The following is a 26,344-nucleotide window of genomic DNA, read 5'->3' as shown; positions in this document are numbered from 1 at the left end:
AGTCACGTTTGTTTTTTTTGTTTTTGTTTTTTTGTTTGTTTGTTTGTTTTTTTTCCGGAGCTGGGGACCGAACCCAGGGCCTTGTGCTTGCTAGGCAAGCGCTCTACCACTGAGCCAAATCCCCAACCCCGTCACGTTTGTTTTTGTTTGTTTGTTTACGCATGCACCTGCCATGCTGTGGCACCCATGTGGAAGACAGGCAGCTTGCAGGAATCAGTTATCTTCTCCATCGTGTGAGACCCAGGGGTCAGAACTCAGTTTGATAGGCTTGGCAGTAAGGGCTTTTTTGTTTGTTTGTTTGTTTGTTTGTTTTAACTTGTTTCTGGGTATGAGATTTTGGGGGGTGAAGGGTGGAGCTGCTCACACTCAGCACACAGGAGCAAGGCTGGTTATCCTCTGTGTTTGAAGGTTTCTAAGAGCCAGCCCCAGGCAGAGGCCAGTCTACAAGATCAGTTCTGCTCATGTTTAGGACCCAGGGCCCAGAAGCCTATTCTCCGGGTGGGGAGCTGACAGTGTGACAGTATCTCAAGCATCCCATAGAGAGAATGGTTAGCCACAAAGAGAAGCCAAGAAAAAAGAGAAAGTCTAGGAGACATCTGGTCTACCCTGCTAGTCAAAGGCTAGTGGGTGGGCTGGCAGAAAGGTCTTTAAAAATTCCTTGTGGACTAAGGGTTAAGGCTGAAGCAAGAGAGGAAGCTCCTGGACTATTTACAGCCTCTGGCTTAGCTCCTCCCTCTTTCCTTTCCCCAGTAAGTTTCACTTTTGCTTTTCTACCTCAGGCCTGGGAGGTACAGCAAGCCTAACTGACTGACCTGAGACAGCAGGGGTGAGTGTAAATATGGGGTATTGGGGGAGCAGATAGGAGCATGGGAGAGGACTGAACAGGTACAGTAGGCCTCTTTCCTTCCCATGTGTTGCACCCCAGGATTCTGATGGCAGAGGAGGAGTCAGGGGCAGCCTTGGAGCTCTGGGGACTGCTCCCTGAAATACCAGATGAGCTGCTTACTCTCTACTTTGAAAACCACCGTCGTTCTGGTGGAGGACCTCTATTGAGCTGGCAGAGACTTGGCTGTGGGGGTATCCTCGTCTTTCAAGATCCCGCAGGTGAGGAAGTTGACTCAAGAGGTTGCCTAGGTGCCCTAAAGCTTTGCTATCTCTGACACCTTGTCTCTGCTCACAGATGCCAAGAGGGCCTTAGCCCAGACAGAGCACCGACTACATGGTGTCCGACTGACCCTGAGGCCAGCCCCACCACGTGCCCCTGAACGTGTGCTTCTCCAACACCTGCCACCCGGCACTTCACCTCTGAGCCTAGAGCAACATGTTCAGGCCCTACTGTGTGCAGCAGGGCACCCCGTGCAGACTTGCTGTGTCCTGGCCAGTCCTCGGCAGGACTGTGCCCTGGTCCAGTTATCCATGCCTCTTTCTGAGGCAGGTAAGAGGCATGTGAGAGGCAGGACTGGGGGCACGGCTTCCAGTTAAGGAGGGTACCTGAGTTGATTCACATATTGCCCACAGACGTCTGTGCCCTGGTGGAACAGGCCCGAAATCTGCCCCTAAATGGAGCCACCGTGTCCTTGGCCTGGGTGCCTCAGACCCGAGCAGTACGTGTGGTGGATAGCCCTGCTTCTGTGGACCTGCTGTTGTTGGAACTCTACCTGGAAAATGAGCGTCGCAGTGGTGGGGGACCCTTGGAGGGTATGCGCAGCCTGCCCGGAAAACTGGGCACTGTTATCTCCTTTCGGCAATGGCAGGGTAAGTGGGGCCTGAAACTAGGAGGGTCCTTCCTCTATGCTGGAAACTCAATGTGCTTTCTATCTTCTCTCTTCCCTCAGTGGCTGAACGGGTGCTGAAGCAGAAACACTGGCTACAGGGCTCAGAGTTGTGCCTTGTCCCCCACTATGATGTCTTAGAGCCAGAGGGCCTTGCGGAGGGCATCAGTGGGGGGGATCATTCAGCTACACAAGAATCTGGAGTCACTGATGGTGCTCTTACAGAAGCTGGAGGGCTGGCTGCGTCTCTGACAGTGGCTGTAGGCTCTGGGGAGGCACCAGGACAATTAGGAACCCTTCTAAGGGCAGGTCCGGTAGAGACTCCAGGACAAGCCATGCCAGTTGACCCAGGATCTGTGAGGTCTCCGGAGCAAGAAGAGCCTATAAATTCAGGAACTATGGGATCTCCAGAGCAGACTGGTTTCATAAGACAGGGGATTATGGGGTCTGCAAGCTCAGGAGATCCAGTAGAAAGCTTTACAGAGCGCCCAGAGCAAGCAGGACCCATGACCACAGACTCAGTGGGTGTTCAGGAATGTGAGGGCCTGGGGGAAGTGGCCATTGGCTCACCAGGGCAGGAGGGGACAAGGGGTCTAGTAGGGACAGCCATGGAGTCTGTAGAGACAGGGCTGGAGAGCCCTGGGTACGGGGAGATGCAAAAGCACGAGGACCTGGTAGAAATGGTGCTGTCAATGGAGCCAGGGGCCATGCGCTTCCTGCAGCTCTATTACGAGGACCTTCTTGTCAGCCTGGAAGACGTTGCCCTTTTCCCACTTGAAGGAGTAGATGTGACTGGCTTTCGGGTGAGTGGCCCTCAGGATCCCCTCAACTTTGCCTCTTCTCTAACTGGGGTCCAGGCACCTTTCCTGTGCTCTGAACCCATAGACGATCCCCCTTATGGTCCTGCAGCTTTGCGGAGCCAGGGCCCCCTGCCAGGCAGCCCAAGAGTTGCTGCAGAGTCTGCTGGGCAGCGTCAGCTGTCACATGCTCAACATGAAGCATCCAGGCAGTGCCAGGTTCCTGCTGGGTGTGGAGGGGCAGCACCTTCTTCACAGACTGGAGGCTCAGTTCCAGTGCGTCTTCGGGACAGAACACCTGGCCAGTGCCACCCTGGTCATAGACCCTGAAAGGGTAAGATGGAGTTCTGCCCTTGTCCTTTGTCTCACGTTTCAGACCTAGACGCCTCCTCCTCAGCCGTGACCCTGACATCCTCTTCCCACAGACAGATCCCACCGAGGCCCTCCAAGTCCTCCACGCCCACAGTACAGGCATCAATCAAGAGAGCATGAGACTGGGTAGGGACTCTAGGGAGCCCTAGTATGTCCTGTGCTCTTTCCTTGATGATGCCCCCCCCTGCTCTGCCCTATCACTTGTTCGGTGACCCCTTTGTGGCCTGCCTTGTACCTACAAATATGATTTCCATCTTTTTATATATAGTCCAGTTCACCCTATTGTTTATCGTCAGTCCCCTGGCTGGGCCCAACTCTTGACCCTTTGGCTTATTTCTGCCTTTAGAGGAAGTCCAAGAGCTGCTGGCTACCCTGGAGGGCCTAGAGGACAGGGTGCCTCTGGAGATGGAGGAAGAGAAAGCTGGAGAGCCAGAAGAGACTGTTCTAGAGCGGGAGGAGGAAATCCCCACACTTGAGGCTGAGGAGGAGCCTGGGGCACCTGGGCAGTTAGAGGAAGAAGCCACACTGCAACTGGCTATCCACCGGTCCTTGGAGTCCCAAAGCCAGGTGGCTGATCAGCAGGAGGCTAATGCGCTAAGGCAAGCCATGGCCCTCTCCTTGTTAGAAGCAGAAGAGCCCCTGGATGAGGACACTAGGGGCAGGGCCCAGCTGGTGGTGCACACATCCTTTGAGCAGGACATGGATGAATTGAACCAGGCATTATCAGATGCCTTGGAGGGACACCTTCAGGAGGAGACAGTGAGTCTCCAAGGGTGTATGCTGCCCTCAGAGCTTGCGGCTCGTCTGGAGAGGTGTTATGATGTGAGCGTTACCCTACATGGCGACCATGCTGGCCTCCGTGGCTTTGGAGTCCAGCCTGCCCGTGCGGCTCGCCACTTATCTGCTCTGCTTGTTGGCCCCCAGGACCAGAATTTGACCTTTCCTTTGGAGGCCTCAAAAAACAACCGTGAGTCTGTACCTTGGACTTGGGGAGGGTGGAATGGGTTAGCTTTTAGGCTTAGTGCTTGAGACATGGCCCTCATGTCCTTTCTTCCTCTGTGTCAGTGTCAGAGCAGGGGCTGAAAGAACCCTTGGGCAGGCTGGAGACCTTGGAAGAGAATTCCAAGGAGTTCCAAGATGTGGTGCGGGCCTTTTATGACACCCTGGATGCTGCTCACAGCAAGATCTGCATTGTTCGAGTGAGTTCACGTCCTGCGTTGCTGGCCTTGTGTCCTGTGTACAGAACGTTTCTTTTTCTTTTCTTTTTTTAAAAGATTTATTTATTTTATTTATATGAGTACACGGTAGCTGTTTTCAGACACACCAGAAGAAGGCATCGGATCCCATTACAGATGGTTGTGAGCCACCATGTGGTTGCTGGGAATTGAACTCAGGACCTCTGGAAGAGCAGTCAGTGTTCTTAGCCGCTGAACCATCTCTCAGCCTCCTGAGAACTTTTCTTTATATTAGGGTCAATTGACCAAAAGCTGCTTAAGGTGGATATGTTAAAAGCTGATAAATGGATTGCTGTATCCATCCCTGGTCCCGGGGACTTGGACATGGCGGGGGGCATTGAGGGAGTGAAGAAAGGACAAACATGGGGTTACACAGAATGCTGGGATGCATTCTGGGCTCTTAGATGGAGGAAATGCAGCACCTCAGAAGCTGAATGCCTTTGTTATATAGAGTGGACCAGGGGGTGGGGTTATTGCATGCAGCTGCACAAGGAGGCAGGGTTATTATATACAGATAAACGAGGATTCGTGGGTCAAGGAGGCAGGTTAAGCAGATCTCTGTTGGGAGCAGCCTTTGGGCAGTAAATATTCTAGCAGAGAAAGCTGTGGTGGACATTTTTCTGCACACACCATCAACGTCCACCTTTGGGTAAGAGGAAGGCTTTGCCATACTTCTGAGCTTTAGAGGTAGAAGGCTTTGCCAAGGTTCTGGGGTCCTTGACGTGGCTGGCTCACACCAGCAACACACATTCATTCAGGATTTCATTCACTCAGGGTTCCTCTGCTCCTTACAGTGGATAAGTGCCCCTTCTTTGCCCTGAGAACATTTGGAATCTGAGGAAGATAGACAGAAGGGTATAGGGATTAAGGATCTGACAGGCCTGCCTGAGTGAGGCTCTCTACTGGGGACTGTAGGACTGACTATGCCACCGCTGATACCACCTGGTGGCCAATGTGAGGATTGCTCTTCCTGTTCTTGTGCGTACGGGGGAGGAGGAGGGGCTTTCTATCTCCAACAGAGGCCTGTTCTGGTTAGCCCTACCTTCTCTCCTTGTAATTAAAATAATGCCTCTGTGTGTGTGTGTGTGTGTGTGTGTGTGTGTGTGTGTGTGTGTGTAGCTAGAGATACAGGTCAGTGGGAGAAAACTATGCACACATGTATATATTGTATGTATTTATAGTGGCTACTCCTCCTCAATTCTTGCTAAATTTGGCAACAATGAAAATGGACAATAACCAAGCTAGTACCAAGGGGTGGGGAGCCTTAGGACCCTCTCCCCAGCACTCCATACAGGTGAGAAAAGAAGGGTAGAGGCAGGTGGGTCTGTGAGTTTGAGGCTAACCTGGTTTACATAGTGAGTTCCAGTCCAGCCAGAGTTATATAGTGAGATTCTGTCTCAAAAAAAAAAAAAAAATATATATATATATATTCACTCACGATGCTAAAATTTATGGGTGGGGCTAGCGGCCTCAGTCTTCATATAGAGATGGCTGGAAACGCAGGACTTTTGGTCTTCCCCAGAAGTTAGGAAGGTCACCAGTGGGCCCTGACGTCAGTGATCACCTATGACACTGCCACAATGGCTGCCATCCCTCCGTTCACAGCCCGCTGGTTTTGTTAGGAATATTTGTTTACTCAAATCTTCCAGGAAGTATATCCTATCAGCTTACGGTGGCACATTTTTTTTCTGTTATAACCACAGAAACTTTTTTTTTTCGCTTGTCTAGATATACACAGAGGAATAGACTAGGTCTTCTTTCTTTTTCTATCATCTCTTCCTCCTACCATCTCGTAATTTGGACATTTACAATGTTTATACTATGTTGTTAGGCACATAGACCAACTTCACTTTATAGTCTCCATGCTTTGGCTCTATGTTGATAAGGATAAAGAAAAAAAATACCTACCCTTGCATCACAACCAGGTAAATGTAACCATGTTTGTTAAAACTGTGGGAGCTTGCTGGGTGGTGGAAGCACAGGCCTTTAATCCCAGCCCTCGGGAGGCAGAGGCAGGAAGATCTCTGAGTTTAAGGCCAGCCTGGTCTACAGAGCCAGTTCCAGGACAGCCAAACCCTGTCTCGAAAGACCAAGGAAACGAAGCAAAGCAATCACGAAACCAAAACTGTGGAGAGACAGCTCAGGGGCTAAGAACACGTTACTCTTGCAGAAGACCTTGGTTCTGTTCTCAGCAGTCACGTGATAGTTACAAGCACCTGTAACTCCGGTTCCAGGGAACCCAATGACTGCTTCTGAACTCTGCTGCCTCCGGACATGTGTGTGGTGTACAGAAAAGCGTGCAGGCAGGACACAAACATTAACACAGACATCAACAAAAATCTAATTTTTAGCATATATTATTCTCAACTTTAATAATTTTTCTTATGCATATGAGTATTTTGCTTGCACTTATGTCCCCTGTACCATTGTATGTGCCCGATACCTAAGGATGCCAGAAGAGAGCAGCATATGGGTCCTAGGAATTGAACCCATGTCCTTTGGAAGACCAGCCGGTGCTTTTTGACTACAGAGCCATCTCTCCGGAGCCTGGAGAGATGACTCGGTGGTTAAGAGAGCTTGCTTCACTTGAGTACTGGAGTTTGATTCCCAATACCTGCCATGTTAGGCAGCTCCCAATTGCCTGTCACTCCAACTCCAGGAGAGCACTGATGCCCTCTTTTGGCCTCTGAGTGTACCTACACATATACACATACAAAAATTAAAACAACAAAATCTTAAAGAGGGAAAAACAAAACAAAACAAACCCCACACACACACAACAAAACAAAACACCTTATAACCTGGTGTGGTAGACTGAGAATGTGAGCCCCTGGTACGGGGCTTCCTAGCATTCACAGAGCCCTGAGCTCAGTTCCCAGCAATGAACAGCAGGGCGTGATGTCACAGAATCCCAGCAGCGAGGGGCGGGAGAATAGAGCAAGACTGTGCCTCAAAACCCAAAAAAGTATGCACATAGCCTTTTAAACCTAGAGGATTGTTTCATGACTCTAATTTTATTTTGTCGAGACAGGGTCTTACTGTGTAGCTCTGGCTTTCCTGGAACTCACTGTGTAAAACCAGGCTGGCCTTGAACTCACAGAAATTAGGCCTCCTGTGCCTTCCGAGTACGGGAATTAAAGGCGTGAGCCACTGTACCTAGCTCTAACTTGATGTAGAGGTAAATTTTGCATGGTCTTTCATTTGCTATCATGTCCTTATTTGCTTTCTTATCTTGGCTGGGGTATAGTGTTTAGATTCAATACACATTTTTTTTTTCAGATTTATGAAGACATCGCTCTTCTGCCACCTTGATGTGGGTGGGTTCTGGGGCCTGAATTCAGGTTCTAGGCTTGCACAGCAATGGCCTTTTCTTCCTGGGTGATCACTGTCTCCCCCACCCCTCACTTTCTTGGAAAGTTAGAACAATCATCGTCCTTTTTTTTTTTTTTAAGATTAAAAAAAGTGTGTTGTGTGGTGGGGGCATGTGTGGCTGGGTGGGACAGAGGATTATGTGCACATGAATTCAGGTGACCGTGGAGGCCTTTGTTCCCTCTGGAACTGGAATTACAGACAGTTTTGAGTCACCTGACATAGGTGCTAGGAGTCAAGCTTGGGTCCTCTGCAAGAGCAGTATACACTCCTAACTGCTGAGCTATCTGTCCAGCCCCACGCTTGATGCTTTACCAACATCCAGTATAGGCATTGAGAAACCCAGGGTGGAATTTCTTCTAGTTTGTACCTTCATACGACCTCGCATGTGTTTACTTGCAAAGGTTTTTTGTTTTGGGTTTTTTTTTTTTTCCACTTCAGAAACTACGGTTTTCTGTTAGATGCCAGGGGCATGTCTTTCCCAGTGTCCTTGGCACTTCATGGTTCTCTCCATCTGGTGATACAGCCTCCGGCTCAGGGACACATTGTCCACTTTGTTCCCAGGTGCACCGCCTTCTTATGAAGCAGAGCTTAGACCTTCTCCGTCTGCTTCATGTTCTTGCCTGTCCTCTCATGGCTGCTTTCTCTGGCCCTTCAGCTCTGTTCTCAGTGCCCATTTCTTAGATCTATCTAAAGTACTATGTCTGTGGCTCTAACCACTTCATTATCTAGCCATTCTCAGTAATCCTTTCCTCCTCCTCTGCTATTTCTTCTCTTCCTTCTCTTCCCCTCTCTTTTTCTCTCATCTATCTATTTCATCTATCTATCTATCTATCTATCTATCTATCTATCTATCTATCTATTGTTTTTTGAGACAGGGTCTCTCTGTGTAGCCCTGGCTGTCCTGGAACTCCCTCTTAGACCAGATTGGCCTCAAACTCAGACATCTGCCTGCCTCTGCTGGGATACATGGTGTGCGCCACCACCCGGCTTTTCCCTTTCCGTTTTTATCCTGGGGGATTCATCCCACTTGCTAAGCAGGCACTCTGCCTTCCGAACTGCCTTTCCAGCCTTGAAATCCCATCCTAAATGTCCTGTTTCTGATGGCCAGACTTTTTCATAGCAGGTACTTTTTGTTTTCTGGATGTGGTGTTCGTCTGCCTCCTAAAAGGCCAGTTAGTGTTTCTTTAATAGTTCTGTTTGAAACCCCGAGTTTGTCCCTTCGAGGACAGCAGTTGGTTGAAGTCTTCTCTGCTGTCTGAACCTTCCAGTGCTGACCGGCAATATAGGCTCCTGGCTTGACTTTTTACTGCTGAAGCCTGACTATGGTCCTGAGTTTAGGTGAGTGGGGTGGGGTCTACCCAGCTGCAGGAGTCGGACATCTCTGGAGGAGTTAGGAAGCTAGCCCTCCAGTGTCACTTGTCCCATGGAGGCAGTTCTGTATTCCCCTGGACAGAGCATGATGGTGGGCTTTCAAGTTTTCACATAAATTCTAAATTCTCCCATCAGGCTGCTGAGTTCAGCGCTCTCTGGCCAGTGTAGGGATAGATTCCACATAACTTCACCCCCACTACCATGCACTTGGCAGGTAGAACGTGTGTCACACCCACTGCTGCAACAGCAATACCAGCTGCATCGGGAGCGCTTGATGCAACGCTGCCAGCAACAGCCGGTGGAGCAGGTCCTCTATCACGGCACCTCAGAGTCTGCAGTGCTTGACATCTGTGCACACGGCTTCAACCGCAGTTTCTGTGGGCGAAACGGTAAGGGTTAGGCCTGTGCAGGGTAGAGACGCTGGGCCATGCTAATCCGGATCACCCTCACTTTGGTGACTCACCTGTCCTGTCTCCTAGGCACACTCTACGGACAGGGCGTGTACTTCGCCAAGCGTGCCTCTCTGTCGGTACTGGATCGCTACTCACCTCCCAACGCAGAAGGCCACAAGGCAGTGTTTGTGGCACAGGTGCTGACCGGTGACTATGGACAGGGCTCCCGCGGTCTGAAGGCGCCTCCTTTGAGGGCCTCCGGTCAGGTGCTTCGGTACGACAGCGCCGTGGACTGCCTTCACCAGCCCAAAATCTTTGTTATCTTTCACGACACCCAAGCTCTACCCACTCATCTAATCACCTGCAAGAACATACACTTGGGCACCCCCTGATAACTCTCATGTTCTCTTGGATCTCTTTCCTGGACATTCGACCTAAGAGGCCAGCTTCTGGTTCCCTGCTCTACAAAGTCCGTAAGCGTCAGAGCTGCCCACGAGCATGCTCCTGCCAGGATGACTGTGGACTGGGGAAGGCCAGACCTTATCGGTTCCTTGGCCTGCTCCGCCGCCAGGGGTCAGCAGAACTCGGCAGGAGGGTGCACCACCCGGCACACCCGTCTTGGTTGGACCGCGCCCTAGCGGGGCTCTGTCTTTGAATAAACCTGTATTTGAAACCAGTTAGATAGAAGGACTGGCTGGAACTCGGAATCCGACCTGTTTGGAGAGTGGGGGCTACCCACGTGGCTGGGGACCAGGTCAGCTGTTCACGGGGGGTGGGGGCGGCGGTGGGCAGTGGATCCAGGCTTCTGGACGCGGGGCACTCCTACGACCTCCGGATCGCCTGCAGCATCTCGGCCTCCTCACGCACCGCCCACCAAGGTGTGCGCACTAAGTGAGTGCCGCCTGATCTAGTCATATCTTCGGTTCCGGTTCTGCAACCTCCCGGTCTAGGACTCTTGGCCCGTAGCCCGGTCACGCGTGAATCGTTTGCTTGCTTTCGGAGGTACCGGGGCAGCGCAGCTCTTAGTGGGACCGGGGCGGGGCTCTGGATTAGCCCCGCCTGCGCTGCCTCCGCGGTTCTCCTGGGCCCCAGGAGTCTCGCTGCAGCGGCAGAGAGGAGGCAAGCGGAACCACCAGGAGCGTAGAACTGGGAGGGTATGGAGAGGCTCCAGATGTGTTGGGAGTTGGGAGGCGGGGGAGGGGAAGGTGGGTAGGGGTCAATGGCCTTAGACCACCCGGAACTAGGTGCCACTTCGCAACTCCTCTTGCTCTATGCAGAGATCAACACCTCCCTAGGATCAGGAAATTGCGGAACTGGACGGGAGGTGCTTGAGTGTGGGCAGAAAACGCTGCGTTGAAGGCAGGCTCAGTTGGGGGCTGGAACAGAGACAGCCACTGAGGGGCTCCGCGGTGGAGTGGGGTCGAGAGAGGCACCAGCTTGAGGACTGTTGACTCTTTCCCAGCCCTTGGCCTGAGGGCAAGGCACAGAGCCCACATTGTGCCCCCACTCTATGCCACCCCCGCTGAGACAGAGCCCCATTCACCTCTTCGCACGCCAGTGTTCTTGGGGCAGAGAGCTGGGGCGTGTGCAGGCGTGGGGATGCGTGCGCTTTGGCTGCGTGCAGTAAGCTGGTGGGTTGCTAGAGCGGCTGCCGGGCTCCCCCGGGCCTTGCGGCATCCGAGTTCCCGCAACCCACGCCGCTGCGGCTCCAGCTATTTATAGGCCTTTGCTGCAGAGATCGCAGAGACAGAGGTGGGACTGTGTAGGCTAGAGGTGGGGTAGAATGATGGGGAGTCCTAAAGACTGAGCCTGGAGGTAGATGCAGTGACCACGGGCTGGAGTTGAGGGTCTTGTTTTGAAGAGTGGGACAATAGGGACATAAGCCGTGTTTGTTGATGGCCTCATTGACAGTCTATTGGAGGATCAGAGGAGAGGGAATCCAAGACTGAAATGCAGGGAATGAAAGCTCTAGTCCTAGTGACAGGGTCCTATCAATGTGTGCTCGAAAGTAGAGTCCTCTTCTCCTCCGGTTTGACAGGTGGAGGGCGGAGTCGGCATCCTGTGCTGGGGATGGGGGCGGGGATAGCATTTGGGTAACTAAGAGACAGGAATGATGGTCAATGTGTGTGCTGGAGGTGAGGATAGATAGGAATGGGAGAGAGACTGTAAGGTCTGGGGTGAACATCAGGGGTGATGGGCAAGATAGGAGCTTGGTATCAATGTTCAGGTTAAGGAGGTGGTAGGTCAATGTACAGTATCACCTTCACCCACAGGTGAGAGTGTGAATCCTTCTTACTTTCCCTCCAGGAGGCCATGTCAGGGGAGGACTCCGAGGTACGGCCAGTGGCAGTGGCTGAAGGTAGTTCCAATGGAAGCAGTGGTTCACCCAGCCCCGGGGACACACTGCCCTGGAACCTTGGGAAAACACAGAGAAGCCGGCGGAGTGGAGGTGGTTCTGTGGGCAATGGGAGCGTCTTGGATCCTGCAGAGCGGGCCGTCATCCGCATTGCAGGTAATGGGAAGGGGACTGTCTGGTCAGCCTACCTCATCATTATAAGCGTCAAACACCTTCTATGTACTGTGTTCAGGTGTTGAATTGGATAAGACACCAGGGGTGATCAGCTATGAAGGAGGGCTCATTCTGAACTGGTGAGTTCAGGTAGCACAGCTCCACCTGCTGGCTCCACCTTGGTAGCTGCAGGAGGTTGGAGGTCTTTTAAAAGGCTGACGTCTGGCTTCTTGCTGCAACAGCTCAGCAGTGGTCTCCTGGAAACGGGTCCAGATTTTTCGGTTGGAATAATTTCTTGGTCACTTGGCAGCCGTATCAGGGTGGGAGCACATTGCCACCTGGAAAGGAGAAGATGTTTTTAGCCTGTGAGAGCCCTAGAATCTCCATGAGCCAGAGTCCAGCAGTTCCTTTCAGGACCTGCCAGTTTGAGGATGGGAAGAACTGAGGCGAAAGGCACCATGGGAGGCAGCAGGCAGTTGGAGGGTAGCTAGCTGGAGGGCAGCCTGTTCCTTTGAGAAGTGGGTCACCTAAGGCTGGAGACCATTGGGTGGGATGTCCTGGGAAAGGGAAAACTGACTCCATTCCATCAACAGGGATGATGAGGCATTTGAAATGCAGGAAATGGTAAGGGTAGATTTGAGAGCTGAAAGGCCAGGTCCTGAACATGGAGATGGTACAACATCTGGGAACTTTGCTGGTGGAAGCATAGCGGCAGCTTGTGGAGATGGGAGGGAACAGATAAAAAACTGCTTCCCACCCTGCCTCTAGGACTATTCCTGATCTGAGTGCATGTGTGGATGTGCGCGCACCTGTACACACACACACACACACACACACACACACACACACACACACACGCATACACACACATACGCACACACACGTACACACACGTGCACACACACTATGATGATCTTATACAAGGGGTTATTTTTCCACTTGATTTTTGGATACCCTTCACTACCTCAGACCTTTAAAGACAGGGGTGAGGGTAGAGACAGGGTACCCCAGAAGCCCTTTTTACTGTTTGGGGGGGTTTCCTGTGTTTATTGCCCTTCATGCTGTAGCCAGCCCCACATGCTTTGTGCTCTCTGGTAATTTTCTAAGGACTGGTTTCTAGACGCAGAGCTTCTGTTCATGGTTCATACAGTGTTTAAGGTTTCCAGGAACAGTACAGTTTCGTTCAGGAAAGGAAGGCGTGTCAATGCTGGGAGACTGGTCTGTGTTCGACGGATGGATAGAAAGGGACTATTTTTTATTACTAAGGTATTTTCTTTTGTAAATTGTGTACTGCGTCTGTTTTGTGTGCGACTTTTTCCTATGTTCTAAGGGCTTCTTATATTCCGGGGATGCCAATATATCTCCACTGTTATGATGGAGGGAAGTTCAGAGTAACGGCGAAAGGAGGGAGGGAGCCAGGCAGGAAGGGCCTCATTCAGGTGACCAGGTGAAGTTGCCCGGGGCGAAGGCGTTGGAGAAGCGGCGGCAGGCTAGGGAAACGGCCCCCTTGACCGAGTTCTGTTAGCCGCATCTGGTTCCTGAGTAGGCAAAGAAGTGTTTGCAACTGGATGTGTGTGGGATCAAGGCTCAGACTCCCGCGAAGGGGCGCCAGGCAGCGAGCGAGTTCAGCTACCCCGCAGGTCCGCTGCTGGCCGGCCCGGCCCCGCCCCGCCCGTGGGGCATCCTGGGTGCGGGGCGGGGCGGGGCGGGGGAGGCCTCTTTAAGCCGTGCGCGCGGAGGCGGCGGGGGCAGAGCGGCCGCCAGGGCTGGCCTTGCGCGGTGGCCCGTTGCGTTCTGCTCCCGCCAGCATGGCCCATCTGCTGACGTCCGGCCCACCACCCGACGAACAGGACTTCATCCAGGCCTACGAGGAGGTGCGGGAGAAGTACAAAGGTACGGAGCCGCTGGCCTCTGTCTGCCCTTTCGGGCGCGCGGGGCCCCTCCAGGTTAGCCAGCCTGACAGCCAGCCGTGTCCCCAGCTGCTGTCCCCGACCGTTGTCCCAACAGAGCCCAGTCATTCGCCACAAGTCTTACTAACTTCGCTCGCCCCCTGCAGCCTTCGGGGCCCAGGAAAGGGATGGATGCGCTCCACTGAGCCCCCGCGTCTATGACCTTAATAGGACATCTCGAGGCACGGGTAGCCACTGGGGTGGGCCCTGGTGGGGGCGGGTGTGTGTGTGAAGCAGGACTTTCCAGGGTCTTCAGTCTAGACCAGTGTCCGGTGTCTTTACCTAGCAGACACGTGGGTCAAGGCTAAGGCCATTCCCTGCCTCTCCTCTCGGGCAACTGCCTGTGTGGGGTGGGGGGTGGCTGCTACTGCCTGGCAGTGAATGGCATAGCTGCTGCCTCTCCTCACCTCCCCAAACTGGTCAAGACTGGGCCACACCCTCCCTGGGCAGGGAATTCCATCGCACCCTGACTTTGTCCCCTGGAAATAGCCCCTTCTTGTCTAGAGGAACTTCAGAACGCCTATCCAGCCCAGTCTGTGGCTTTGGCAACTTAACCTGCTCCATGCCCTCCTGGAGCCTTGGACCTGCCCAGGTTCTGGACGCTGTCAGCCACTCAAGGTCCAAATGCTCGGCTCTGGGTTGGGGGTCTGTAAGCTAGCTCTAAGTAGGCATGAGTCCAACTGTACCTCCCAACTTTCCAAGACTTAGAGGTCTGGGTATTTGTCACTGAGGAGGGTTGATATGGCAGTCCCAGGCAGAGCCCAACAAAACAGGTTCCAGCTCCACATGGCTGGTTTTGCTGGCTCTGCCCCCAAGGGCAGCTCAGGGAGAGTCCTGCTACAGCATTGCCTGGAGCCTGGGTGCTACTCCACCCCACACCCTGCCCAAGCTGGGTATGTTTCACAGTATTGGAGGCACAGTGGCTGTGTTGGGTGAGGGTCTGCTAGTTTTGTAGCTGGCTGGTTTGCTCTTGAGGATCAGGTAGAGATGCTCCTGGGACTGTGGGCTCTTGAGTCTGACCACAGTCACAGTACCTTTAGAGAACCATTGGGAAGGCTGGGCTGATGCTCACTCAAGGGTCTATATGGAATGGTGTGGGGCAAGGACATATCTGTCTCCTTGGGCCACAGCGCTGCTGGCAGGCCCCAGGGCAGTACTGTATAGACCAGTATTGACTATATATAGTGGCCTTTCAAACCTTCCTTGTCTGATTGGTTTGCTGGGCTTATATGGCCTAGTGCCAGAGCCTTGTCTAGGTATCATGCTAAAGCCATGATGGCCTCTTCTTCCTGAGGTAGGGGGGTTTCCTGCTCACCCGGGAGTGTACTGACAGGTCCCTGGAGGTTCTTTGGGCCCATCTCTGTGTCCTTAGCTAGCCTAGTTCCACTGGAGACAGAGGTTTATGTTAGGCCCACTGGGCATATATCAGTCCTTGTCTGTCTTCTGGCATGGGTGGCCTTGGAGGCTGGTGAAGAGGGCGGTGGGTCCAGGAGTGCTGCCTGAAGTGGGATTGTCATGTGACAGTGCAGCTGCCTGTACGTGTGTGTCTCACCAGCCTCAAAGTAGCTGCGTTGCTAAGCAGGATAGCAGGTGCTGGGGGCTCCTGGAGTGGTGAGCGAGGATCAAGAATGCTTCTGAGGCGTGCTGGAGTAGCAGAGTCTCCTTGACTCTGACTCCATACAGGAGATGGCTAAGGACTGGAGCTACAGACCAAAGAAAGGAATAGCCTAGAGGAGGCCACATGTGCCCCGTGCGTCCTGCTTCCTTTTGAGGCCTGACCCTAGTAATCTCATTGAGACCGTACCCTAGTGGTCCCGTCGGGCTGCTGAGGTCCCTGGATTGCAAGGATATGGAGAGCTGTCTTATGCTCCCCGTTAGGTGGTTATGCCTCTGTTCTGCCCTTGGGGGCAGAGCCAGGAATTACCGTTGGCTAATTCTCTGAAGGTAGGGAAGCTTGCCTGCACTAGGATGGTCCGCGTCCCAGTGCCTGACCTGAGGAAGGGCCCTAGCCTTTAAAGAGACGCTACCTCCACCTTTTGACTCTCATCCCTTTGACCTTCCTTCCTATTTACAACTTTCCAGGCCTCCTCCCTAGAGTCTTCCCTGGCTGCTCTTCTTTGGAAAACCCCAGCCCTCCCCACAGGGCATTTCTTTTCCCAAAACTTTCTAAACTTCCTGTCTATTTGAGTCCCTCTGGCTTCCGGATCTACCCAGCCTCTTATCTGTGGAGATTCCCCCAGAGTTAAAAACCCGTGGAGCTTGTGGCTAGAGAGAACGCTCTGAGTGCCTAACCAGACGGAGGGTAGCAGCACCCTTGCCTCGTGGGCTGGTGACCTATACTGCCAATTGGCCCACCTGTGAAAGGCATCTTGACCCCTTGGTTCCCCAAGCCTGGTCTGTGATGGCTCACAGAGCTGCACCATGCTGCTGGGCTACAGGAGCTGTGGCCATGAGGAGGGCAGGGAACGTTTTGAGGAAGCGGGGATAATTTAAGTATACGAAATGGGATGTTTGGTAAAGAAGACAAGGCTTGAGTCCTCCTCCACCCCCAAGTATGAGTCAGGGCACACAGTTCAGGGGTGACAAGAGCAGCCCCTTTAACACTACCTCATCAATTATGGGAACCATACGGTAACAGGCAGCGTGGGTGGCAGGGTAGCTCTGGGCGGAGTGCTGGCCACACTGCCAGGTCGTCAGGGCAGAAGGCATAAGAGTTGAGGCAGGAGTGAGTACTCTTGGTGAGTGGGTAAGGATTGGGGGTTGGGAATCTGCCTGAGAGACCCACACCAGGCTGAGGAGAAGGTAGGTTGAAAAGAGACTGGGAGCTATATCCATATGTCTACAGCAAAACTTGTTCGGGGTCTCCCGAAGCCCTTTGAAGGCTGTGGCCTACCTGGTAGTGCTGTGGGTGGTACCTTCTCCTGTGTTCCTGTCCTTCTTCACACTGGACTCTGAGCTCTGTTATCTTTGTCCCTGGCACCAGCACTCCCCCCAACCCCCCAGCTTGCGCTCACAGGGTGTTTGTACCGATGATGAACGGTGACTGTCCAGGGATCCTCTGCAGTTAGGGCTCGGCTGGCCAGGGTGAAGGTTGGCAGTTGTTTGGGGCTCTTATGAGAGGACTTATGATCTCTTAACTGTGGAAAGGAAAAACTAAAAAGAAGTCTGGCACAGTAGAACTACCTTAGACAAGTAGTAAGGAGGTGCTGCTGGTGCTGCTGGTGCTGCTGGTGCTGCTGGTATTTGTGAGGGGGAGGGAGGGAGACAGAGCTTCCTGTACTCACCAGTTCTCCAGCTATGATGACCTCCGGAGTTGACTACCTCTGGAGACACTGGCATTCCTTATCAGCCCTTATTCTGTTGACCCCATGCCTAGTGTTTGGATGCATTTCACAGGTCAGAATACAATTCACTTACGTAAAGTGTACGATTTCCCAGGACGTAGTGGTGTGGTACTTTCATCCCAGCACTTGTGTGAGGCAGAGGCAGAGGCAGGCAGATCTCCAAAGTTGAAAGAAACCCTGTTTGGGGGGGGAAAAAGTGTACACACACCTATATCATTGCCCTTTTTATATGTATTAGAATATCTACCGAGTTGTACATCCACCATAATCAGTTCCAGAACATTCCTCCCCCTGTTCCCGGCTATCGTAACTGGTCTGCTTTTAGCTCTTATGGATTCTGGACGGGCTGCTTCATCTATCTAAATGGACTCCTTCTATTTGAGTCTGCCTTCTTTCACATATACCAGTATTTTATCCACCTCCCTTTTATGCCCTTTCTCTTTTTTGTGACAGGATCATACAGTTTAACTCTTTCTGGTCTTGAACTCACGATACTCTTGCACCTCTGGAGTATTGAGTTTCCGGACATAAGCCATCACGATATAATACTTCATTTTATAGATAAAGCAACATTTATGTGTATATTTATTTCCTAGTGAATGTTTGAATTGTTACGACTAACGGTCTGTTAGCATTCGCATACACATCTGCATGTGGATTTCTGTCTTTCTCTTGGGTAGATGACTAGGAGTGGAATTGCTGGGTCATGTGGTCATTCTATATTTAACCATTTGAGGACCTGCCAGATGGTGTTCACAGTAGCTGAAGTATTCTTCTCTCCCAATATCACTGTGTAAAGTTTCTAATTTCTTTGGAACATTTCCTCCCCTCTTTCCATTACCTATCTATTAATTTTTCCATTATTGTTTTCCTTTTGTGGACTAGCGTGTGGAACCCAGGCCGTGCTAGGTGCCTTTCTTTTTTTTTTTTTTTTTTTTTTTGGTTCTTTTTTTTGGAGCTGGGGACCGAACCCAGGGCCTTGCGCTTCCTAGGCAAGTGCTCTACCACTGAGCTGAATCCCCAACCCCTGCTAGGTGCCTTTCTAATGTATTGGAGTATCTTTTGAATACTTACATCCTGAAGAAGCACTTTTAACTGAGGAATTTTGCACTTACTATGTGTTGGGTGGGGTAAGCATGTCACCGTGAGCACGTGGAGGTTAAAGGACAGTACGTGGAATTTACTTCTTTCCTTCCACGTGGGATCGGGGATGAAACTCAGCCCCTCAGCCTGGTGGTTAAGTGTCTGTACCTGTGGAGCCGTCTTCCCAGCTCAGAAAGTGTATTAAGTTTTCATTATTATCACATATCTGATTTATTGATTTATTTTTGGTTGGTTATGCTTTACATGTCATATCTAAGAAACTATTGCTCTAACCAAAGCCAGATAATTTTATGCTTATGGCTTTTCTTCCTCCTCCTCCTTCTCTCCTTCCTCTTCCTCCTCTTTTTCTGAAAATTTAAAAAGGATTTATTTATTATTTATTATATATAAGTACACTGTAGCTGTTCAGACACACCAGAAGAGGGCATCGGATCTCATTACAGATGGTTGTGAGTCACCATGTGGTTGCTGGGAATTGAGGTCAGGATCTCTGGAAGAGCAGCCAGTGCTCTTAACCACTGAGCCATCTCTCCAGTTCCATTCTTATTTTACTTTTACACTTACTATTTGTCCTATCTATCTATCTATCTATCTATCTATCTATCTATCTATCTATCTATCTATCTATCTATCTTTGTGGTTCTAGGATTGAAAGGCTTCCAATATGAGAGGTGAGGGGTCACCACTGAGCTACACTTCCAGTGGTAGCTCATTAATCTTTTTTAAAAAAATTCAGTTTGGCTTTTTTTTTCTCCTCCTCCTCTCCCTCCTCCTCTTCTTTTTCTCCTCCACCGCCTCGTCCTTCTCCTCTCCCTCCTCTTTTTTTTTTTGTTTTGTTTATTTTGTTTTGAAGGCAGGGTTTCTCTGTTGTGGCCTTGGCTGTCCTGGATCTTCATCTGTAGACCAGGCTGGCCTCAGAGATCCACCTACTGCCTCCTGAGTGCTGGGATTAAAGGTGTAAGCCACAAAAAAAAAAAAAAAAAAAAAAAAAATTCAGTTTGTGAGTATATTGCCGCTTGTACATACACCATGTGTGTGCAGCACCTGTAGAGGCCAGAAGAGCGCATCGGATCACCCTGGACTAGAGTTACAGATGCCTTGTAAAAGCTGGGCCTTGAACCTGTGCCATCCAAAAGAGCAGCCAGTGTTCAGAGCTGAGCTACTCTCCAGCCCCTATATTTAGTTCTAATGTTGAGGTCTTTGGTCTGTTTTAAGTTTGGGGCATGGCACGGAGTAGATATCTACTTTAGCGTGTGGATAGTCTGTTGTCCCAGCACGATTTGTTGCAAAGATTTTTTTTTTCCCTATTGAATGCTACAGTCTCGTGTTTTTTTTTTTTTTTTTGTTTTTTTTTTGTTTTTCCGGAGCTGGGGACCGAACCCAGGGCCTTGCGCTTGCTAGGCAAGCGCTCTATCACTGAGCTAAATCCCCAACCCTCAGTCTCGTGGTTTTAAACGATTACAAAACACTCTATTACCTGGAGGCATCACTGTTTATTTACTTGGTCCTTAGGTGGACATTGAACTTATTTTTAAAGGTTACTGGAGCTGGAGAGATAAGTTGGTGGGTTAGAGCACTTGTCTTCCAGAAAACCTGAGTTCTAGTCGCCTAGCCCACCCTGGCTGGCTGATTTCTGTTATTTCAGCTCCAGGGGTTCCAGCACCGCCTTCTGGCTTCCACAGGCACCTGCTGCACTCATGTGGCACACACAGACACAAACCCACACATATAAATAAAACAACAGTAAAAATAAAGTCTTAAACAATAATTTTTTTAAAAAAAGGTTGTGTTTCTAGGGCCAGGCTGACTCCATGGATAAAAAACACTGGCATCGTGCACCTGACAACCTGAGTTCAATCCCCAGGGCCCACGGAGGAAGGGGAGCACTAACTCTGAAGGTTGTTGTCTGCCTTCCACAAGCTCTCCTGGCACATTTGTGCACACACATGTGTTCTCAAATAGGTACACACACACACACACACACACACACACACAAATAAAAATTAAAAATGTCATATTTCTAGATTGATCTCCAGTGTAGATGAGTCCTTCAGATGTAACACAACTTTCTACAGTCTTGCAGAGAAAATTCTAACTTGAATTATCCTATGCTATTTGATTATTAACGAAAGCCAGCATTGTCTTGTAGAGTCATTAGCCATTCATATTTCTAATTTTTACATTTTTCGTGGGGCTGGGGATTTAGCTCAGTGGTAAAGCGCTTGCCTAGTAAGCGCAAGGCCCTGGGTTCAGTCCTCTGCTCCGGAAGTGAAAAAAAAAAAGACAAAATAACATTTTTCGTGTGTATGTGTGTTGTGATGGGGGAAGGTGAGAGAGATAGATATCATGTATATGTTACAGTGTGCACGTGGAGGTAAGGAGAAATTTTAAGTGTTGTTTCTTTGCGTCCACCTTGTGGGCTCTGTGGATTGAGCTTAGATCATCAGCAATGCCTGTACCCACTGAGAGGCCTCACTCCCTGCCTGTTTGCAGGTTTGTTTGTTTGTTTGTTTGTTTGTTTTTTGGGGGGTGTTGAGTTGCCTGTTTAAAAGTGTTATTTTGATATAAACTTTTCCTTTGCTCCCCACCACTCTGTGTGTGTGTGTGTGTGTGTGTGTGTGTGTGTGTGTGTGTATGTTAGGTGACATGTGTTATGGTGGATGCAAGTACACATATGTGAGCATGTATGAGATACAGAGGTCAGAGAACAACCTCAATGTCATTCCCTGCTGCTATCTTGTCTGTCGGTCTGTGGTCTGTCTGTCTGGATTCAGGGTGTCTCCTAAGTAGGCTAGGCTGATCTGTCTGGGAGCCCCACGGATCTGCCTCTCTCTGTCAATCCAGCACTGGGATTATGAACATTTTGCTGCTCTACCTGGTGTGTGTGTGTGTGTGTGTGTGTGTGTGTGTATGTGTGTGTGTGTGTGTATAAGCATTTCCTTTAACTTCTTTATGTGTGTAAGTATTTGTCTGCATACATGTCTGGGTACCATAAATGTGCCTTGTGCCTGTGGAGGCAAGAAAAGAGTCAGATCTTCAGGAACCGGAGTTACAGACTGTTGTGAGCCTCCATGTGGTTGCTGGGAATTGAACCCAGGTCCTCTGGAAGGGCAGCAAGTACTCTTAACCACTGAGCCATCTTTTCATCCCCATGCCAGGCTTTTGACATGGGTTGGAGGAGTCCTCGTGCCTGTGTGGCAGCCATTTTACTGACTGAGCCAGTGCTCCATTTTCCAAAGATTATTTTCCCTTGTGAGAGTTCCTTAGATATTTATATCTTTATGCATGATGTAAACTTCATAGTTTCTGGTTATTTTGTAAGCAAGGGAAGTTTTTATTGAAGCATAGCTGTAGAAAATTGTACAAATCTACACAAACATCTATACATTTCAAAGTGGGCCTGCAATCACTGCCCAGACCAGATAACAATGATTTTTGGATCCCTTATATTCCAACTGCTCAATCTAACATCATCAATTTATCTGTTTGTTTGTTTTGCTTTGCTTTGCTTTGCTTTGCTTTTGGAATTAGAGTTCCTTTACTGTGGAGCCCTGGCTGCCCTGGAACTCACTCTGTAGACCAGGCTGGCCTCAAACTCAGAGATCCGCCTGCCTCTGCCTCCCAGCTATCAGCCTGTCTTTAATTAAGTCTGTTGACAGTGACTTTGGGCAAATTTGTTTTAATTATTTATTTTAATAATAAAAATAATTATTATTGGAGCCAGGAGTGGTGTCTCATGCTTTTATTACCAGTACTTGGAGGCAGAGGCAGGCAAGTCTATGAGTTTGAGACCAGCCTGGTCTACAGAGTGGGTTTTAGGACATCTAGGGCTACACAGAGAAGCCCTGTTTCAGCCCAAAATAATATTAATTTTATTAATTATTTATTAATTATATATTGGTAACAACTATTATTATTATTACTTGGGATGGGGTCTTGCTATGTTTCTCAAGCTGGTCTCAAACTCTTGTGCTCAAGTGATCTGCTTCAGCTGAAACTGTGTGTACCACAGTTCCTGGCCAGGAGTCTTTCAAATTTGCCAGTTTTCACTCTGTGACCTTTGGATTTTATGCTGTGCTTTGAATGGCTTTCTTTTATTGAAAAACAAAACCATGGGCTGGAGGCATGGCTCTGTGGTTAGGATCCGTCGCTGCTTCTCCAGAGGACCCACGTTTGGTTTGCAGCATTCACACCTGGAGACTCACAATCATAGTCTGTAGCTTTAGCTCTGGGAGAATCCAGTGTCCTCTTCTGGCACCTGCACATATATGTGCATACATGTGTACACACACAGAGGGAGACACATGCATACATACAAATAAAATAAAGACAAAACTAAAACCCACACACATCTGTTTGTTTGTTTTATAGGAGGGCTTCAGGGTCTGGATGTGGGTTCATGAGCAACAAGGAATATTTTAGACATCGTTTTCCTCACCAAACTCAGCTTCTGAGAGCAAGGCACATGGCTCGCTGCATCTCTGCATCCTGAGCCAAGCCCCACCCCACTTGCTGAGAGAGACAGGTGGGCTCTGAGCTGGACCCCGCAGGCACTACAACTCCCTGAAATGATTCCTTAGTTTCCCTAAGAAGTTACTGAGGTGGCAACGAAGACGGAGAACACTTGAGATGGGGCAGCATGTCCATGTTAGGGAAAGCAGAAGAGTAGGTTGGCACTGGGTGTATACAGCTGACTCAGATGGGGACGTGACTAGAGAGCCAACCTGCTCAGAAATGCTGGATTGGGCCTGACAGGGGACATTTCATTGGAGCCACCTGTAGGGAAGACCTGTCCCCCAAGACCCTCCAAGTCTAGGGACTGGGAGGATGCAGGCTAGGTGGAGAGGGCTACATGGCATTGAGGTCTCTAGCTTCGGCTAGCCTGGAACTCTTAAGTAGACTAGGCTGGTCTGCCTGCATCCCTAGTGCTGGGATTCAAGGCCTAAGCCATCACATCTGTTTGAGCGCCAAGTCCTGAGAGCAGATAGAGTCCTGGGGGCATTGGATGAGGGACTAGAGAGACTTCAGCAGGATTCTTTAGAGGTGCAGTCAGATTCCTGGCACTAAGGAATGGGGAGGGGGGTGCTGCTGGGGAGTAGAAGCTGGTGCAAGATGAAGGTGATCCCTGTGTGGCTTGGGGTATAGCCCTTTAGGGCTCTTCATTCCTGACCTCTGAGGGGCATGGGCCCTGGGTTAGTTGTGGTAGGGTCCTCTAAGTTGGGCAGTTGGCTATTGACAGGGACACTTATTGTTTCCCGGAGGCAAAGGAATCCTTTACCCAGGAAGGAGAAGGAGGCCATTTTGCTGCCCTTTTTTGAAAGGCATGCCCGCAGCTGACTGCGTTTACCACCCTGTTCCTGTTATAGCATCTTGGAAGTCTAGCACTTCCGTTTCCTTCTGTCTGTCCCTTTAGTCCAGGCTGGCAAGAGTCATTTCTGGCAGAGCATTTTCATAAATCTGTGCCTGCCTTCTGTGTCACAGAGATCCCGCCACAGGGCTTTTCTGGGTAATCTCTTTCCTCCTGACTCTGCAGAGGCAGTTGAATGGACTCATGAGTCAGTCAGGCAAAAGGCTATCTAGTCACACATGTGCCTTTCTTTCCAGAGCATCCTGTCCAGACAGTGGCGCTCCCCATGTCAGCATCTCTGCAAACTGAATAGCCTGTGAATTTCCCAAATCACCAATGCTGGCTTCCTTTTGCTTAACAGTTGCTTCCTCGATCTCCTTTTCTTCCTGACCTTTAAGATGAGCCACAAGAAGAGACTGAGCCATAGCCGCTTGGAAATCCTTTCAGCTAACCGTCCGCGTTTGCCACACCCGCAGTGGGGCGCAACCCAGTCAACCTGGCCGCTCCAAGGATCACCTTGATTGTAGTACGCAAGAGAATGTCTTTCTCAATTATTTCTCCTCCTAATCCTCCTTTTTTTGGGGGTGGGGGGGTTGGGAGGGCAATGGCATGGTTTCTCTGTGTAGTCCTGGCTTCTGGAACTGGCTCTGTAGACCAGGCTAGCCTCAAAGTCAAAAGAACTATCTGCCTCTTCCTCCTTCTTTACAGGATCTTACTATATACCCCTGGAACCCACTATATAGATCAACATGGCCTCGGATTTATAAAGATCCATATCTGCTTTTTCCTTTCGAATGCTGGAATTAAAGGCCTCACCCCACTAACCTCCCTCTGCCCCTCCTATCCCCCTCCATCCCTCCCTTCCTCCCTCCTTTCCTCCCTTCCCTCCCTCCCTTCTCTTAGTGTACCGTTGGTTTGAATAGACATCACAACCACAGCAACTTCTTAAGGAAGGCATATAATTAGGGACTTGCCTATAGCTTCAGATGGTTGGAGTCCATCACCATCGCGGCAGGGAGCATGGTGACGGGCAGGGATGTTAACTGGAGCAATTCCTAAGAGCTTACATCCTGATCTGCAGGCAGAGAGAAAGAGACCGGGTCTGTTGAGGTCTTTAGATACCTCAAAGCCCAGACCCATTGACGTACCACCCCCACACCCTCTATTCCTTCCCAAACTGTTCCACTAACTGGAGACCAAGCATTCAAACGTGTGAGCCTATAGGAGCATTCCAAACCTCCACACTTTCTTTTCTTTTCCTCCTTTCTTTCTATCTTTTATTTTTGCAGGGGATGGGGAAGGTCTCCTGTATCCCAGAGTTATTAGCCTCAAACGCACCGTGTAGCTAGACCTGACTTTGAGGTTCTGATTCTCCTACCTCCCACTCCCCAGTGCTGGACTATAGACGTGCCACCGCTGCCACTCTGCCTGGCTTATGAGATGCCTCACGCCCTCAGAGGCTGGAGGAGATGTCAGCTCCTCCTGAACTGGGGTTAGCGATGGTTGGAGCCACCATGTGGGTTCTGGGAACATGGGTTCTCTGGAAGATGGGTGAATGTGATTAACCACTGGGCCATCTCTGCAGCCCAGCCAACTAGATGAGGTGTGTCGCTGTATTTTGCTACTTTGTGGGTTCTTCTTCGACTTTTCTCCCCCCCCTTTTTTACCCTTTCAACCCCCCTAACATTAGATAGGAAAGAAAAACAGATGAGAGGAAAGGGAAGAGATCCCTGGATAAAGTCAGGGGTCAGCAAGGGAGAGACATTATCTCAGACTACTTCCTGCTGATTAGGTAGCCATCAGGATATCTAATTTCTTGTTTATTCTTCTTTGAGCACAACTACTTCACAAACCATGACCAACAGCAACCAACAACCCATCAATAGCCCTCACCTCTCAGGGCCTTAGCATTTATACACCCTCTAAAAAGTCCCAGAATCCCGGGCTGGAGAGATGGCTCAGTGGTTAAGAGTACTGATTGCTCTTCCAAAGGTCCTGAGTTCAAATCCCAGCAACCACATGGTGGCTCACAATCATCTGTCATGGGATCTGATGCCCTCTTCTGGTGTGTCTCAAGGCAGTAACAGTGTACTTATATATATAAAATAAATAATAAATCTTTAAAAAAAAAAAAGTCCCAGAATCCTGAATGTCGCACAGTCACAGAAACTACCTGCAGCTGGCAAAATCACGCCTCTGCTAGAGCACAAGGCAAATCACAGTCAGCTGTGTGGACAATCTGAGACACCTGGGATTAAAATGAAACTATATTCTTGTAATATTTGTGATTCCAAAATTGTCACTACAAAGGTGTCCAGTGAACTTTAGTTTGTGTGTGTACATGTTTTTTTGTTTATTTGTTTGTTTGTTTGAGACTGAGTTTCTCTAACTGTTCTGGATCAAACTCTGTAGATCAAGGTAGCCTTGAATTCTGACTCCTGACTCTTCTTATTTTTCTTTTTTCTTTTTCAAGGACCCCCCCACCTTTTTTCAGATTTTTTATGTGTATGGGTATTTTGCTTGCACATGTGTTGTGTACCACATGTGTTCCCGGTATCTGTGGAAGAGGAGTTAGATTCCCTGGAATTGAAGATCCCAAGTTCAGTTCCAGAGCAACAAGTGCTCTTAACTGCTGAGCCGTTTGTCCAGCACTGACTTTTGTAACTTTGTTTTTTGAGACGGTTTCTCTACATAACTCCAGCTATCTTTGAACTCACTATGTTAGATCAGGCTAGCTTTGAACTGCCTTTGTCTGCCTCCCAAATGCTGGGATTAAGACC

General features: G+C 50.0%; 2 protein-coding genes and 1 long non-coding RNA gene across 14 annotated transcripts in view; all 3 read left to right on the top strand.

The window, feature by feature from the left end:
* The first annotated feature begins 764 nt into the window (after nt 1-764).
* Parp10 (poly (ADP-ribose) polymerase family, member 10) lies at nt 765-9,987 on the top strand. Of its 4 annotated transcripts, NM_001432182.1 has the most exon segments (11): nt 778-826; nt 926-1,104; nt 1,181-1,435; nt 1,519-1,755; nt 1,836-2,575; nt 2,682-2,903; nt 2,995-3,067; nt 3,288-3,908; nt 4,007-4,140; nt 9,134-9,308; nt 9,399-9,987. In NM_001432182.1, coding segments are annotated over 10 exon segments (2,934 nt in total). In that variant the 5' UTR covers nt 778-826; nt 926-932; the 3' UTR covers nt 9,704-9,987.
* Nucleotides 9,909-26,344, top strand: part of Plec (plectin) — a 61,203-nt gene continuing 44,767 nt past the window's right edge. For 2 of the 9 annotated variants that reach the window (XM_087558909.1, XM_087558907.1), the window contains exons 1-2: nt 9,909-10,065; nt 11,619-11,823. In XM_087558909.1, coding sequence (XP_087415035.1) covers nt 11,625-11,823 — 199 coding nt within the window. In that variant the 5' untranslated portion in view covers nt 9,909-10,065; nt 11,619-11,624. 9 annotated transcript variants of the gene reach the window in all.
* On the top strand, nt 22,881-25,698 carry LOC148004859 (uncharacterized). Its single transcript, XR_015625728.1, has 2 exons — nt 22,881-25,115; nt 25,518-25,698. It is a non-coding gene; the product is annotated as an uncharacterized LOC148004859 (long non-coding RNA).

This window comes from Rattus norvegicus, chromosome 7 (genome assembly GCF_021556685.1).
Source record: "Rattus norvegicus strain SHRSP/BbbUtx chromosome 7, alternate assembly SHRSP_T2T, whole genome shotgun sequence".
In the NCBI taxonomy this organism is placed as follows: Eukaryota; Metazoa; Chordata; class Mammalia; order Rodentia; family Muridae; genus Rattus; species Rattus norvegicus.
The sequence above is the reverse complement of the archived record's forward strand: the minus strand, read 5'-3'. Positions and strand labels throughout refer to the sequence as shown.